General features: G+C 40.1%; 1 protein-coding gene across 1 annotated transcript; it reads left to right on the top strand.

Annotated features, from left to right (window-relative positions):
- The first annotated feature begins 13,592 nt into the window (after positions 1–13,592).
- Positions 13,593–16,872, top strand: LOC140861966 (tobamovirus multiplication protein 1-like). The gene is made up of 7 exons (XM_073264966.1): positions 13,593–13,678; positions 13,760–13,782; positions 14,727–14,837; positions 14,912–14,964; positions 15,558–15,650; positions 15,776–15,847; positions 16,792–16,872. The coding sequence occupies exons 1-7, from the start codon at positions 13,593–13,595 to the stop codon at positions 16,870–16,872; spliced, it is 519 nt and encodes a 172-aa protein (XP_073121067.1).
- The last annotated feature ends 44 nt before the right edge of the window (positions 16,873–16,916 follow it).

Raw genomic sequence — 16,916 nt, 5'->3', positions numbered from 1 at the left:
AAAGGTGACACTCTCAGAAACACTTTCTCCCCGACCTCGAACTGCAAGGGCCTACGCTTGATATTAGCATAACTGGCCTGACGATCCTGTGCAGTCTTAATCCGTTTTTTGATCTGATCAACAATGTCTATTGTCTGCTGGATAAACTCCGGTCCTTCAGCCTGTCTCTCCCCCACTTCTTCCCAGAAGAGTGGAGTACGACAACGTCGCCCATACAATGCCTCAAAAGGTGCCATCCCAATACTAGTGTGATAGCTGTTGTTGTAAGCGAACTCGATCAACGGCAAATGATCCTGCCAGGCTGAACCAAAATCCAAGACGCACGCTCTAAGCATATCCTCTAACGTACGGATAGTGTGCTCTGACTGACCATCAGTCTCCGGATGATAGGCTGTACTCAAACTGAGAGTAGTACCCATCGCACGCTGAACACTCCCCCAGAATCTAGAAGTAAACCTGGGGTCCCGATCGCTGACAATGCTCACAGGCACTCCATGAAGTCGAACGATCTCCTGAATGTACATCCGTGCCATGCGATCCACAGAGTACTCTCGGCTATAGGCAATGAAATGCGCTGACTTGGTGAGTCGGTCCACCACAACCCACATAGCATCACAGTTCCTCGGGGATACTGGCAAATGGGTCACAAAGTCCATAGTGATAAACTCCCATTTCCATTCAGGAATAGGCAGACTGTGAAGCAATCCTCCAGGTCGTCGGTGCTCTGCCTTGACCTGTTGACACACCAAACATCTCGAAACAAACTGATAAACACTGCGTTTCATTCCCTTCCACCAGAAACGAGTACATAGATCCTTGTACATCTTGTTGCTCCCAGGATGAATACTCAACTTAGTGCGATGTGCCTAAGATAAAATCTCCTCTCGCAACTCTTCATCCTGTGGAATCACAAGCCTACCAGACAAACACAGAAAGCCATCTGACTGATAATGAAATCCAGACGAGCTACCCTCGTTAGCTAGACGAGCTAAAAGCTGGGTCTTTGAATCAGACATCTGAGCATCTCGGATCCGCGAGTACAAGGCTGGCTCAGATAATATCGCAAACATCTGGATACTCTGCATACCTTTCTTATGCTTGAAGGTAAAACCTGAAGTACAACAGTCACTGATCGCACTAGACATCGAACAAGTCTGAAGTGCGGATAGTCGCACCTTGCGACTCAAAGCATCAGCGGTGAGATTAGCAGCTCCCGGATGGTACTTAATCTCGCAATCATAGTCCTTAAGCAAGTCCATCCAACGTCTCTGTCTCATGTTCAATTCTGCCTGAGTGAACAAATACTTGAGACTCTTATGGTCGGTGAAGATCTCAAATTTCTCGCCATACAGATAATGACGCCAGATCTTCAAAGCGAACACAATGGCTGCTAACTCCAAATCATGGACTGGGTAGTTGTCCTCGTGAAGCTTCAGCTGTCTAGAAGCGTATGCGATCACATGCCCATTCTGAGTCAGGACACAACCTAACCCCTGAAGAGAAGCATCCGTGTAAACTACATACCCTCCAGATCCTGACGGTAATGCTAACACCGGCGCAGAAGTCAACCGCCGTCGAAGCTCACGGAAATTCTCCTCACACTCGGAGGACCACTCAAAATCCACACCCTTGCGGGTAAGCTGCGTCAACGGTCGAGCTAACTGAGAGAAGTTCAGAATGAAGCGACGATAATACCCTGATAGACCCAGAAAACTACGGATCTCAGCAACTGTCGTCGGACGCGACCAATTAAGTACCGCTTCAATCTTGCTTGGATCAACAGAAATCCCCTCCCTAGATATGATATGGCCAAGAAAAACCACTCTATCCATCCAGAACTCACACTTGCTCAGCTTGGCGTATAACTGCTCATCTCGAAGAGTCTGTAGTACCAACCGCAAGTGAGAAACATGCTCTTCCGTACGTGAATACACCAAGATGTCGTCAATGAAGACCACGACAAACTTGTCCAAATACTCCCTGAAGACACGGTTCATCAAATCCATGAATATAGCCGGCGCATTAGTCAAACCAAATGGCATCACTAGGAATTCGTAATGCCCATAGCGAGTACGGAATGCAGTCTTGGCTACGTCCTGATCACGGACTCTCAACTGATGATACCCAGATCTCAAGTCAATCTTGGAGTAAACTGACGTGCCCTGCAGCTGATCAAACAAGTCATCAATGCGAGGCAACGGATACTTGTTCTTCACAGTGACTCGATTCAGCTGCCGATAGTCAATGCACAGTCGCATCGACCCATCCTTCTTCTTCACGAAGAGTACAGGAGCTCCCCAAGGAGATACACTAGGACGAATGTACCCCTTGTCCAAAAGATCTTGTAGCTGATTCTTCAACTCACGCATCTCTGACGGAGCCAGATGATACGGTGCTCTAGAAATAGGCGAAGTACCCGGCATCAACTCTATGCCAAACTCGACTTCCCTAGCAGGAGGAAAACCCGGAATCTCATCAGGAAACACATCTGGAAATTCATCCACAACAGGAATGCTCTCTATCCCAATACTCTCAGCGGACAAATCAACTGCATAGATAAGGTAGCCTTCCCCGCCAGACTCTAAAGCTCGACAGGCTCTCAAAGCTGATACCAAAGGCATCGGGGGTCGCGCTCCCTCACCATAGAAAAACCAACTCTCACTCCCTTTCCGGATGAAAGCGTACTAATCTCTGATAGCAGTCCACTGAAGCTCGATAGGTAGTCAACATATCTATTCCCAGAATGCAATCAAAGTCATCCATCGCAAGAACCATGAGATTCGCTAACAGAATGTTCCCTTCGAATTCTAAAGGGCAACCCATCACTAGACGCTTAGCCAAAGCAGATTGGCCCGTCGGAGTAGAAACAGACATCACTACGTCTAGTGCAATGCATGGTAACTTATGCCTCTTAACAAAACGTGCAGAAATGAAGGAATGAGATGCACCAGTGTCAATAAGTACAAGAGCAGGTATACCAAAAAGCATAAATGTACCTGCGATGACTTTCTCATTCTCCTCCACAGCCTGATCATGTCTCAGGGCAAACACCTGGCCAGAAGCTCGTGGCCTCAAATGAGAACTCCCAGCAGACTGTCCCTGCGACCTCTGCTGTACGGTAGCCTGAGAACCAGATCCTGAACCAGATCCAGAACCGCCTCCCCCAGACAGTGGACAATCCCTCCGGATATGACCAGTCTCTCCACAACGGAAACAAGCTCCAGAAGCTCTACGGCACTTGTCGGATGGATGGTTCTTCCCACAGTGATCACACTTGTCCTTCTTACCGAAACGGACAACACCTCCAGAACCAGAGGAAGAAGAAGATCCAGACTTCTTGAAAGTTTGGGCACGGGGACCCAAAGAACTAGCAGGTCTCGACTGAGAGAAAGACCTGTTCCGCCGAATGCTGTCCTCCGCCTGGTGACAACGGCTCACCAAACCCTCGTAGGACATGTCGTCGCCAACCGCCACACGGTCATGGATCTCAGGGTTAAGGCCCTGAAGGAACAGATTATACTTCATCTCTGAGCTATCAGCAATCTCGGGGCAATAGGATAGCAGATCAAAGAACCTCTGCTGATACTCATCGATAGACATAGTTCCCTGTCGCAGACTCAGTAGCTCGCCTGCCTTCGACTGACGGAGTGCAGGAGGAAAATACCGCTTTTGGAAAGCTGTGCGGAACTCGGCCCAAGTGGCCACTCCTCTCGCCGCAACAAAAGGTGCAGAAGTAAACCTCCACCACCTGCGCGCACGCCCATCCAGAAGATAGCCAAGGGTCTCCACCTTCTGCTCATCGGTGCATTGGAAAGTCTGAAAAGTCGTTTCCATGCGGTCTAACCAGTTCTCCGCATCCTCCGGAGACTCACCTCCAACTAAGGGCTTAGGACCCATAGCTAAGAATCGACGCACAGTGAAACGCTCGTCGTCATGATGACGATGACGCCGTTCTCGACGAGGCTCCCGGTCGGCATCACCCCAACGCCCACCAACACTGCCATGAGAACTCTGGTCGTCACGATTTGACATCTACAAAAATACCTCAAGATGAGACTAAATCCCAAGAAATCTTTTGCATGCTCTGATACCATAAATGTAGTGACCCTTACCCGGATCACCTACTAAACAGAACTTAGGCATGCAATTAACTTAAAGAAACAGATATCAGAATAAAACTGCGGAAACCAATAACATTATACAATCCCAAGTAAAGGAATCTGTAATTATCCAATATTATACAACCAAATCGAATAACTGTATAAACCCAAACAACAGTAATAAAACCTAGACGAAGCTCCAGCCGGCCAACCACTGACTAGCCCCTCCTGGATCCACCCTCCTCGTCCAATCGCAAACCTGCCCCATGGAATAGGGTGTCCAGAAAATACAGAGTACGAGACGTGAGCATAAAACGCTCAGTGCGAGAGTATGAGTATACATGCATGCAAAGTGAACTCCCTATAGACTCGAGGTCAAAGATCAGATAACAGAGACAGACCGGGCCCTGGTATGTAGCACGCTGTGCCGTCGCTTCAGGAGGTGGCTCCCATACCGAGATAACTGTGGATACGTCGGACCCAAATCGATGGAAGTCCATCCACTAACAGAATAGGGTACAACCCTACTAACAGACATCTCGAAGGAGATACAGCAAGATGCAAATGAATGCAGCATAATATCATGGCATATAAATCATGCAGTCACGTAATACATGCATACTCAGTCAGGATATCTCGAACAGTACTTTCGTACCTCAATACAGTGCAAGCTCTACCAACTCTAGGTCCACGCCTATAGTCTGCTCTACACTGCCAAATGATACTACTATCATTAAAGTGCTCTAAAAGCCTTAACTAAGCTATTGCATACTCCTAAATATTTATAGGAAGCAAGCTATACCTTCGTCCGTCGTTAGCCCTTTGATGTCGATGCCTCCAGAACTTGGGCACAACTCCGCTACGACTACCGAACGTCTAGACGACTCCCGGTTCAAGCCTAGGAAGGCTAGAACAACTCGAATATGACTAGAAATAGAGAGGAAATCCGAAATTGGCAAGGAGAAATGAAGTCTCGGCCTTCTATTTATAGACAACGATCGGAACTTCCGATCCTTGATCGGAACGTCCGAACCTCGATCGGAACGCCCGATCCTGCCATCGGAGCTTCCGAAGATCCTGATCTGCCACGTGTCAAAATATCACTTGTTGACTCCGGATAGGGGTGATCGGAGCCTCCGGTCCTGATCGGAGCTTCCGATCCAGCCACACGTCATGGATGACGTAATATCATCGGTGCCTCCGATCCTCATCGGAGCTTCCGATCCCGATCGGAGCTTCCGATCCGTCCAATCCCCAATTTATTTAATTAGCATTAATCCTTTAATTACTCAATTAGGGTTCGGGCTACTACACTTACAGAAAGAATCATAAAATTCAATGTCATGTGAATCAAGAATACATGACTACGATAAAACTCGAATTTCAGCAAAATAATCGAAAGAATGCTCAACTGTAACTGAATTCTGAAATCCAAGAACACTAATGTCATTAGCATACTCATCAACCCAAAAGACATCATAAACTCAATATTCTTATAGGGTACATTTGGATCACCAATTCATCTCTACTTGATCAAGGAATCATACTTAGTATTTCTTCTATATCGATTCATCTGTCAGTAAAAGGTTATATAAAATTCTAGCTTTGATCTCAAAGTGTTTCCCACACTTGCACAAAGCTTATAACTCATTCCTGAAATCGAATTCAAACCATATAATTCTAATCACAAGAATTCTTGTTGCCATATTTCAATCACTGATCTAATCTAATCAATTTCCTGGACTAGTCTGAAATCTATCATATCGAGGATTTATCTCTATTTTGCTTGAGGTTATCTGATAAAATCAATTCAATCATCAATAGACATCACAATATCAGATCTTACCTCACTCAATTCCGGCCACAGCAGGTCTTAGGGAATGATAACTCAATCTCCTCGAGAATAGATTTCATCTCTGTCCTTTCAACCTCATAACATCACTAGCCAAACGCATCCAGTTCTGATATGACTTTTCCGTATCTATCTCATACAGAAACCTGCAATCAAAATCTCATGCAGATATACAATGGTCACGATTAACCACAATCAATTCTCTATATATACCGTAGCTATCACATAACCATGACTTAGTCCAGCGCTACTCTTTAAGCTAAAGAGCATACAATTTCTTGCGTAACAAGGAGACGTACATGTTATAATGAGACCATACAACCAACAACATCAATAAATCATAATCCTAATCTCAGTTCCAGCATTTCTTAACTCAATAAACTCCATGAGCATACCCTGGCTTGCTTGACAAGGAGACATACCTCATACTCCTCAGTCTTCTGAGTATTGCTCGATTCCCTACTCATAAAAATCATGAGTGTACCCTTGTCTTCCTCACACATCATTTTCTATTTACATGAGTAGCACAAATATCAATATGCTCAATAAACACATAAGCATATAATTTACAACACATAAGCATGTAATTTGATGTCAGCATATTCAACATCAAAAAAATAAACACATGCTAGCATATAGTCACGTAATTTCTCAAAGGTAGAAACATGCTCGCATTGAATTCACATAATCAAGCAATGCATTAAACTCATGCATAATGAACTCATGCGACTCAATCTACCCCACTCAGCTTCTAATGTCGACTCAAGACAACTTAAAGCTCTGATACCAAACAATGTGGGACCCCGGGGCTCGTCTGATAAAAATACCATAATTAAAGAATTACAGCATTTAAAAGAAGCAGCACAAGAACCAAACAAATTTTTTTTTTTTGAAAAGGGACCCTCCGCTCGATCGGTCAAACTTGACCGATCGAGCGGCCAAGAAATCCCAAACCCTCGGGTTTGGAAATTCAAGTGCACCGCTCGATCGGTCAAAGTGCACCGATCAAGCGGCTCCTTCAGTGCAGAAAATCTCCAGATTTTCTTGTGATGTTCTTATGCTCTTTTCTTGCTATCTTTCAACCTAGACTTCAAGGTAAACATGACCAAACATACAAGAACTACATGAACATGAAGATGACAACTCTATTCAATAACCAAGTACACAAGTTACTACAAGTTCTCACACTAGCCCAAGTTTACAACACTAGGTTAATTAATACAAGATACAACTCAACCCGGAGCACCACTTCTAAACTCTTCCCAATGCTCTTGGCCTCCTATAACTTGGCCCTAAAACACCTGTTGCAATGCATACACAAAAACAAAACAACAGCCGGAAAAACCCGGTAAGTCTAAAGACTTAGTATGAAAGATGGAACATATAAATAATCACAAGTAACCATAGCATGCATTTCAAATCATAAATAACACCTTATGATATGCAGAATAACTTAAATGGCTACGAAGGAATAAGACTCAAAGATGACACCGGTTTAGATGCTAAAACACATCACTCACCATCAATGCTACAACTCCTCATTGATGTTATAAACCTGGCTTTAGGTATCAATGCTTGAATCTCGTCACTGATACACGATATCGATGTTTAAAACTCATCAACAATATCAAGGCAAACCTAGAAGAACATTTAGGCTCAACGGGATGACACCATACACAATTACCTCCTACATAGCCTAACAAACATGCCATCACTCAAGAACTCAAGTAAGGCAATCAAAGCACATAACTCACATAAAGCATAGTAAAGCACATAAACACATAAAATAGAAACTATTGTGTGATTTAAGGGATCGAGAGATCAAACACATCTCGATGCTCATTCCCTGCTTTGGTCATCATCGAATCATACCTTCCAATCTTGATAGCTAAGTAGCTCCAATCCTCAAGCTACAATACACACAAAGCTTGCATCAATTCACTAGCTAGAATGGTAGAAATCTCAAAGCTAGCAACTCAAACCTTGACCATTCTTCAGTTGATTCAAATCGTTGCGAACTCGAACTCGATATAATCTTGAACAATCTGAAATTCATATCAATCATTTAGTATAGCATTCTAACTTACCAAGAACACTATTCAACTCAAACCAATGCTCAACAACTCAAGGCTTTCTAATTTGATTGGAATTCAAACTGGCGACGAAATGGTTCGAAACCGATAATTCTAACAATTCAAACATCATCTAAATATTGATATATAACTCATATCAATATCATTTCATCACTAAATTCTTGAAATCCAGCAGCATGTATTTCCAAAAATTTATAAAACATAACTGACGGCGTAACGGTACAAATTCGGTAACCGAAACTGAAATCTATCAATTCTAATCATCATAAAAACTCACATCCACTTCCTATCAGCTTATATATCAACATATACAAGAATATCAGAAGGTGCAAGGGTTCGAATATATTTTGAAAATCATAACAATTGCATACGTTGTCCGTTCTTCGTTCCGGTTTCGATATTGGAAAGCTTATCAACTCTAGAACACATATCCATAACCAAATTCTGATTTTTCCCAACATCAACACATCATAATTTTGAGACATGCTGGATCAAAGAGATACTTACATCACAACGAAGCTCTTGTCGCGAGGATTCCAAAACTATGCTCGGTTTTGAAATCGGACAGCCGAATCTTGAGATATCAATTTCTGAAGATGAAAATCCCAAAGAAGAAGTGCTCTCGGTTGTCTTGGCTGAACAATCTGATGCAATTCATGCATTTACTCATTTATATCCAGCCAAATGACAAGTGTCCCACTCAAAATCTGATATTTGCACTTTGGCCCCCGAATTGTCCCCTATTTACAATTCGGTCCCTGCTCGAGTTTCTTCTTCAAATTAAATCCTCTTTAATTCTGGAAATATGGAATTTCAATATTAATCCCATAAATATTCAATTCAAATATTTTAATCTTTTAATTTAAGAATTCCGAAAATAAAATCTCAATATCCGTAAATTCTCAAATTAAATATTTTCAACTCGGAAATTAAATCTCTAATTTCCATTCCAATTAATATTTTCCAAAATTCGGAATTTAAATCTCTAATTCCGTAATTAATAACTTAATATTTTCGGGGCCTTACAACAACTATCCAATTCATGATTTGGAATTGGCAGCCATTGTGTTCGCTTTGAAGATCTGGCGTCATTATCTGTATGGCGAGAAATTTGAGATCTTCACCGACCACAAGAGTCTCAAGTATTTGTTCACTCAAGAAGAGTTGAACATGAGGCAGAGACGTTGGATGGACTTGCTTAAGGACTATGATTGCGAGATTAAGTACAATCCGAGAGCTGCTAATCTCACCGCTGATGCTTTGAGTCGTAAGGTGCGACTATCCGCACTGCAGACTTGTTCGATGTCTAGTGCGATCAGTGACTGTTGTACTTCAGGGTATACCTTCAAGCATAAGAAAGGTATGCAGAGTATCCAGATGTTTGCGATACTATCTGAGCCAGCTTTGTATTCGAGGATTTGGGATGCTCAAATTTCTGATTCGAAGACCCAGCGTTTAGCTCGCCTAGCTAACGAGGCTAGATCGTCTGGATTTCACTATCAGTAAGATGGTTTTCTGTGTTTGTCTGGCAGACTTGTGATTCCGCAGGATGAAGAGTTGCGAGAGGAGATCTTGTCTTAGGCACATCGCACCAAGTTGAGTATTCATCTGGGAAGCAACAAGATGTACAAAGATTTACGTACTCGGTTTTGGTGGAAGGGGATGAAACGCAGCGTGTATCAGTATGTTTCGAGATGCTTGGTGTGTCAACAAGTCAAGGTAGAACACCGACGACCTGGAGGTTTGCTTCACAGTCTGCCTATTACTGAGTGGAAATGGGAGTTTATCACGATGGATTTTGTGACCCATTTGCCGATGTCCTCGAGGAATTATGATGCTATCTGGGTTGTGGTGGACCGACTCACCAAGTCAGCGCATTTCATCGCCTATAGTCAAGAGTACTCTGTGGATCGCATGGCACGTCTGTATGTTCAGAAGATCGTTCGACTTCATGGAGTGCCTGTGAGCATTGTCAGCGATCGAGACCCCAGGTTCACTTCTAGGTTCTGGGGGAGTGTTCAGCGTGCGATGGGTACTACTCTCAGTTTGAGTACTGTCTATCATCCGGAGATAGATGTTAAGTCAGAGTGCACTATCCGTACTTTGGAGGATATGCTTCGAGCATGCGTTATGGATTTTGGTTCAGCCTGGCAGGATCATTTACCATTGATCGAGTTTGCGTACAACAACAACTATCATACTAGCATTGGGATGGCACCTTTTGAGGCGTTGTACGGGCGACGTTGTCGTACTCCATTTTTCTGGGAAGAAGTGGGGGAGAGACAGACTGAGGGACCGGAGTTTATCCAGCAGGCAGTAGATATTGTTGATCAGATCAAGAAACGGATTAAGACTGCACATGATTGTTAGGCCAGCTATGCTAACACTAAGCGTAGGCCTTTGCAGTTTGATGTCGGGGAGAAAGTATTTCTGAGAGTGTCACCTTTCCGCAGGATTCTCAAATTTGGCCTTAAGGGCAAGTTGTTTCCCAAATTTATTGGTCCGTTTGAGATCTTGGAGAGCATTTACTACAAGAAAAATGTACAAACACAACACTTAAAAGACAACGCTTTTAGTAAAAAATGTTGTCTTTTTTTAAAAGACAACGCTTTTAGCGAAAAGCGTTGTGGTTATATGTTTTTTATTACTCAAAGACAACGCTTTTTTTAAAAAGCGTTGTCAATCAGCGTTTTTTTTGGGTCAAAGACAACGCTTTTAAAAGTGTTGTCTATTAGCGTTTTTTCCCCATGTAGCACAACACTTTTTAAAAGTGTTGTAGAAAAAATATTATTTTTATTTAAAATAAAACATAAAATAAATAATAATACCCAAATCCCCAAATCAGACCCCTTCTCCCATTTCTTCTCGATTACTTCTCCCCTCCGATCCCTTTCTCATTTTTCTCTCATTCAACACCGAAGCTCCCCAACACTGCCGATCCGGCAGCTTCTGTAGCTCCATACGTTTAATTTCAGTCTATTCCGCCGATCCGACAGCTTCTGAAAACTCCGTAGGTCTTCTTGTCCCTTATTTTTTTTGTAATTTCAGGCTAGCATATATATATATATGTACTGATTTCATCTTTAAAATTTAATGTATGGCAGTCTTCTGAGGACGACGGGGAGGTGGCAGGAGGAAGGAGGGCGTGAAGGACAAGATCAAAGACAAACCCATGTCACTGCTGTTCTCACTCGGGCCGTCATCACCTGACTTCAACGGTTAAACCCTAAAAAATCCTACTTCTCCCCCTTCTCCTCCAAACACATTTTTGCTGTTGGATGATTTGAGACGCCATTTCCCCGCAGGCAGCAGCTCTCTGGAAAGTCAAGGTTCCAGTTTTTTCATGCCTGTTGTTTCGATTATCGAGTTTTTGACGTGTTATATGGATTTGGGCTTGTTCTACTTCATCTTTAGCGAATAATTTTGAAATTAGTTGTAGTTATTGTCATCATGAGATGTATTTGGATGAGTTGAGATATTAATTTGATTAGATTTTATCTTGTAGTAAGTGATAGCATACTAAATAGTTTTGAAGCAAAGGAAAGGGGTGTTCGTTGGGGAGAGCCTGATTAGTTATAATAAACATATAAGAATATGATTGAAATTACTAGGAAATACCATTTATTCTTCTGTGAACCAGCTTCTTTGTGTGAAAGTTTTCTTTAGTGGTTTAGATAGAAGCTGGCTAAATAGTAGTATCTGTTTTGCGGTTCTGAAATGTTGACTTTCATGGTATGTTATGTGTGGAATTATATTTCTTAAAAAATTGTATCACTTTTTCAACTATCAAGATTAAAATGATGATGTAGGACAGCTTGAGAATGGGTTGATTTTAACAGGAATGGTGGCCCAGAGGCCAACGCTTGTTAGATGTTCACAGCTAGCATCTGTATTATTTTCTCAGTAATACATTTTGTATGTTACTTTTGATTACTCGGCAGCAACAGCAAACATTTAGTTTTCATTGCTCTTGATTGGATTATATCCTTGAATTTAACTAGAGGTTAATTTTCCTTTACCAAATACCAATGAATGTTAAACATGACAGGCTGCATGCTAATGTTAATGTTAGTTTGTAGATGTCACATAAAATTCATGGAATAAAGGTAATTACCATTCTCAGAATCTTAAAACAAAGGCCATATTTGGTAGATAATAGTGCCCAAAAATTTGTTTCTAGTGAAATTGATGTTCTTAGCTTGTATGAATGAGAGGGAAGGGGTCGTAATGTCTCAAAAAGGATGAATAATGGGAAGGAACTAATGCTGCATTTGGATGAATGACTTTCAGGGTAAAACATATAAGATATTTAGTTGAAATTTGCACAACTTATATGGATAGTCTTCTCCAAATCAACTGCCCACATAAAATGATTTAATCCAAATCAACTGCCAATAATTTTATAGTTTAACTGCAGGAATCTTATAGGTTCAATGAAATGATGTAGGTTATGTATAGTCTGTCAGTCACAAAAGGTGTTACTTGAGAGTTTAGTCTGGTGAATAAAAATTGAGACCTGCATTATGCGTCTTTTTCATTCTGCATATAACGTGAGCATTCATATGTATTTTACACACCTGGATACCTCAGAAATGTATGACAGCAAGCCTCAGGCCGAGGCTCGCGCAACCGTGATTGTATCAGCCGAGATTTTTCATTTATTATTCTTTTTTTTAAGTTTTTGCTGAATAAAATCTCCATTATTCTTTTTCATCCTGTAATGATCTTATCGGTGACTCTGAAAAGCTTTAATTTTTATTGTATTTATTGAGATTTGAGGCATATCTTATGTCCCAACGGAGGGTTTTTTTCTGACACCAATCTGGATGACTCTCTTTTTGAAAAATTTTGCTCAAAGGTCAAAGTTCTTTTTGGCACAAACCTATAGTGTGTGTGCCAGCTGCCTGAAAGTTATCTACAGACATATTATGGGCATCTTTTTTCTCAGTCCTCAGCTTTATATATTCTTGATAAATGTGTATTTGAAAATCTACCTGAAGGCAAGCCAAACCAATGGTAAGAAGTTATTGCAAAGACATTTATTTCAATCAATAGCAAAATTTTACAATGGTATCTCTATTTGTCACCAATTTGCTCTAAAAATTTGAATTGTATGCATAGATTGGGACAGAAACTGCCTGTTTCCTCTTTGTATATAGGAACTTTTTTTCTTATGTCTTGGTTTTTGAGCAAGTTTGTTCAATTTCTTAGAGCCGACAGTCGTAATGATCTGTTTGGAATATTACCTCTGTATAGTCTACTATGGTTTTGTATAAATATGACTTTATATATTGTTTTATTTGACATATTTATTATTTTGTTTTAACATTTGTTGCTTTCAATTAAGTACGTGTGTGTGTGTATGTACCCTCTAGTGTTTCGAGCGTATGAAAAATACTAATTTTGTTGACACGCTGTGGTACGTCGGATCTCCTTCCTATTTTATAACCAATAACCACCAGCGTACTCGTACTTTATATATCTTGAATAAGAACAGTCCTAACCGTTGATCTCCCTTGTACTAAATCAAATTTCATCCGTTCTGTAATGCTCAGGACGGAAAGAATTGATCAGGGTGCTTTGAATGTGGATACGGTGGATGACCCGGAGGAGGTTGCCAAAATGGATGAAATGTGGGTGATTTTGTATTTACTCTCTTTTATTTATACTTCCTGAAAGTGGCTCTTTTTGTGCGTTTACTTCTTGTTGTGTAGGAAATTAGCTTGTGAAAAGAAAGGTTGGTTGAATAATTTAATCAGTTCTTCAGATCGAAGAACTATTTGGGAGGGAGCATGTTTTGCTTGACTGGAATAAAATTGCGGAAAAGCAGGGCAAGTTCCCTTTGCTTGTAATTTCCTGCTCATTTTCTTTTATCCTGAATCATTTCATTTTTCTGAGGAATATCACGTGGTGTGGAATTACTAGCTTTTTGTGTGTGGCTAAATTGTTAATTTGAGAATGTTCCACGTTGAAATTGTTTTGTGGCATGACTAGGAATCTTATGTGCCTGGACATATTTCTTCAAACTAAATACAATATATTTTACTTAGTTTATAAGAAACTAACACGTTCTACGGTATCTAATTAAGTTGTGACTTGTGAGATTTTCAATTACCCTATATATATTTATAAGAAATATTGGACATTAAGGCTAACATTTTCTCTGAATCGCAACACTGGTTTTGGTTAATTTAGACAGTGCATGTCTTATACTTATGTTTGTTTATATTTCTTCTTATTGTCTGTAATTTAAGTCAGACAGCGTGATTATTACGTGTTGTCATCCTCAAATTCTACCTTTTCATGTTATGGTTATTAGAATGCAGAGGAGAGCAGGTGCAATTGATGAATCCTGAATAGCAATAGCATTATATCGACTGGTCGAGTGGATGTTTAAATTTTACTATGCATTTCGAACCGTAGTTTTTGTCGCCGTATCACTCAAACTGATTGAAAGTTGAAACATAGAGTAAAATTGATTTGATCCTTTTGGAGTTGTGCATGTGCAACTGTTGAAGATTGATATTTTATAATATATTTTTATTGAATTTTCAGATTCCTTTCTATCTGCGAACTATTGTGTTCGATTAGTTTCTCAGTATGTATTCCTGTTTCTATCTATGTACTACTGTATTCTGTTGCAATCAATTTGCTGGGTTATTTTGAATATTCCAACTTGAGTGTGTGTGAACTTTGTGCAGATTCAACTAATAAGAATTGAACGGAGGGTGCCTGAGTATGGTTGGACCACTCAGAAGGTTTTCCACTTCATGAATTTTATTGTGAATGGAGGTAGTATTAAAACAAATTACTCGATTTTCTTGTGTTCATATTTCATTAGATTAATCACAAGCTACAAATTGCAGCCCGTGCTGTTTCATTTGGATTTCACAAGCTAGTTTTTTTGTTGCATCCCAAGGTAAGATTCTCCATATCTACTATAAATGTACTTCTTAACTGATTCCCACCACATTTTCTTCAAACTTTCTTTTCCTTGAATTATTTTAGTCCAAGAGGTTGGAATTCCTATGATTCTATAAATGGTATACCATATACAGACAATAGTTCCAACATTTTCTATTAGTGTCCATTGTTGGTTGCTTTCTGCCTTGATGATGGTGTTCTTGATGCATCGGGTTCATTCATACAACAAGCGTTTTTAGCATGATATTATTTGTGACACCTTTTTAGCGGCTTGATAATTCTATGGACTGCAAATTTTTTTTGTTGGGATTACGGAGGAAATAGAGGAGAGCTTCATCTTACATACAAGTTGCGGTGTCACTGCCTTATAGAATTGTTTGGTCCGGATAAAAGGTCCAAGATAGCTAGTCCAATTACTATGTTCTTTTCATGTGGCAGCAAGTGTCATGCCCCTCCACGTGAACATGAGATTAATACCTATGACAATTTGTGAATTTACTTTGCATTTTTAGGCCTTGAAGTTACTGGACACTTGTCATGATCGATTCTTAATCGATGAAATGTGTATTTATATATGTTTTTTGTCAGGCTTTCACTTTGGTACTGTTGGATCTTCCTGGCATTCTGTTCTTCTCCACATACACGCTTCTTGTCCTTTTTTGGGCAGAGATTTATCATCAGGTAATACTCGTGAACACAATAATTACATGGAATAACTTTCCTTGTCTTGACCGGTGTGTCAAATATTTTTTAGCTTGATTTTACATGAAGAATTGACTAACAATTCAATTGTTGTTCTTGGTCAGGCTAGAAGTTTGCCAACAGATAAACTAAGAGTTTTCTATATTTCGAGTAATTGCGCAATTTACTTTATACAGGTGACTTCCACATACTTTTTTGGGACATACATTGTGAATCACTACTAGCTCTTGGGTTTTAGTCGTGTGTGCATTTGTTTTGATTTATGTTGATTGTTACCATCTTCTCATCCAGTATTCTATCATGCGTGTATTTCTATAGAATGCCCATAAGATAATATGGGGCTTATGATGAATCCTACCTTTATATTAAAGCAAGCAAATTACGAAGGAAAATTTGGATCTATTGCCCAATTTTACTTCTTCCTTAATTGCCTTATATATTAGCATTTTCTTCCACATGTTAAGCTAGCTCTATAAATACCTGTGATCTCAACACGTATGTTTACATATAAATATATATAACACAATTGAAAATTTGTGGATTTGGATTGATTCATTAGGATAACTGATCCAGAACTTTATGAAGAACAGAGCTAGTCAGTTGAAAATATTTGGGGTAAATCAAGAATGAGTCTCATCGCGAGGGTTCAAATGGTAATCCATTGTATGTGTACGTAAACTTTTCTAAATCTGGATTTAAAGGAATGCTATAATTATTTCTTCTATATGGATTAAAATATGCAGTTTTTGAAGTTGAAATTAAGCCTTAGACTGTGGCTATGAATAATTATTTTTTCATTACTGAACTTTTTATCACTACTACTGTTTTATTGTATTCTGTGTTGAATGCTAGTCTGAAACTTCAGACTTGCAGTTTCAGGTTCAAACTATTAGACAAAGTTATCTCTCAAAACGTTCGTCAAGCCTGAGAGGTGATTAATTGGAAAAGAAGGTTTCTTGAAATGATGCGGGGCTGGAGCTTTTGGATGATGAGGAGCATATTTTCAGTATGCAGATTATGTATTTGTTTTCATTTTACTTTTCTTCTTTGATGTTTGATTTATTGTGACATTCATAACCATGACTTTGAAATGTTATTCTTGTTTGCTGCTATTGTTCAGCACATTTCCAATCCTCCAAATGGATTTAGCATTCTGAGAGTTGGTATGATCGCCGACTTCGGTTTGAGGCAGAAAGCATAGCGCAAATGGCCGAGATGAACATGAAGAATTCGATTATTTGTTAT

The sequence above is a fragment of the Henckelia pumila genome, chromosome 4 (assembly GCF_033568475.1).
Source record: "Henckelia pumila isolate YLH828 chromosome 4, ASM3356847v2, whole genome shotgun sequence".
NCBI lineage: Eukaryota > Viridiplantae > Streptophyta > Magnoliopsida > Lamiales > Gesneriaceae > Henckelia > Henckelia pumila.
This window is presented reverse-complemented; position numbering and strand designations above follow the sequence as displayed.

Coding starts and splice junctions, on each gene's coding strand:
- LOC140861966 (XM_073264966.1), top strand. CDS start 13,593: ATGCTCAGGACGGAAAGAATTGATCAGGGTGCTTTGAATGTGGATACG. Junction 14,838..14,911: donor GAATTTTATTGTGAATGGAG/GTAGTATTAAAA, acceptor TACAAATTGCAG/CCCGTGCTGTTTCATTTGGA. Junction 15,848..16,791: donor GCGCAATTTACTTTATACAG/GTGACTTCCACA, acceptor GCTATTGTTCAG/CACATTTCCAATCCTCCAAA.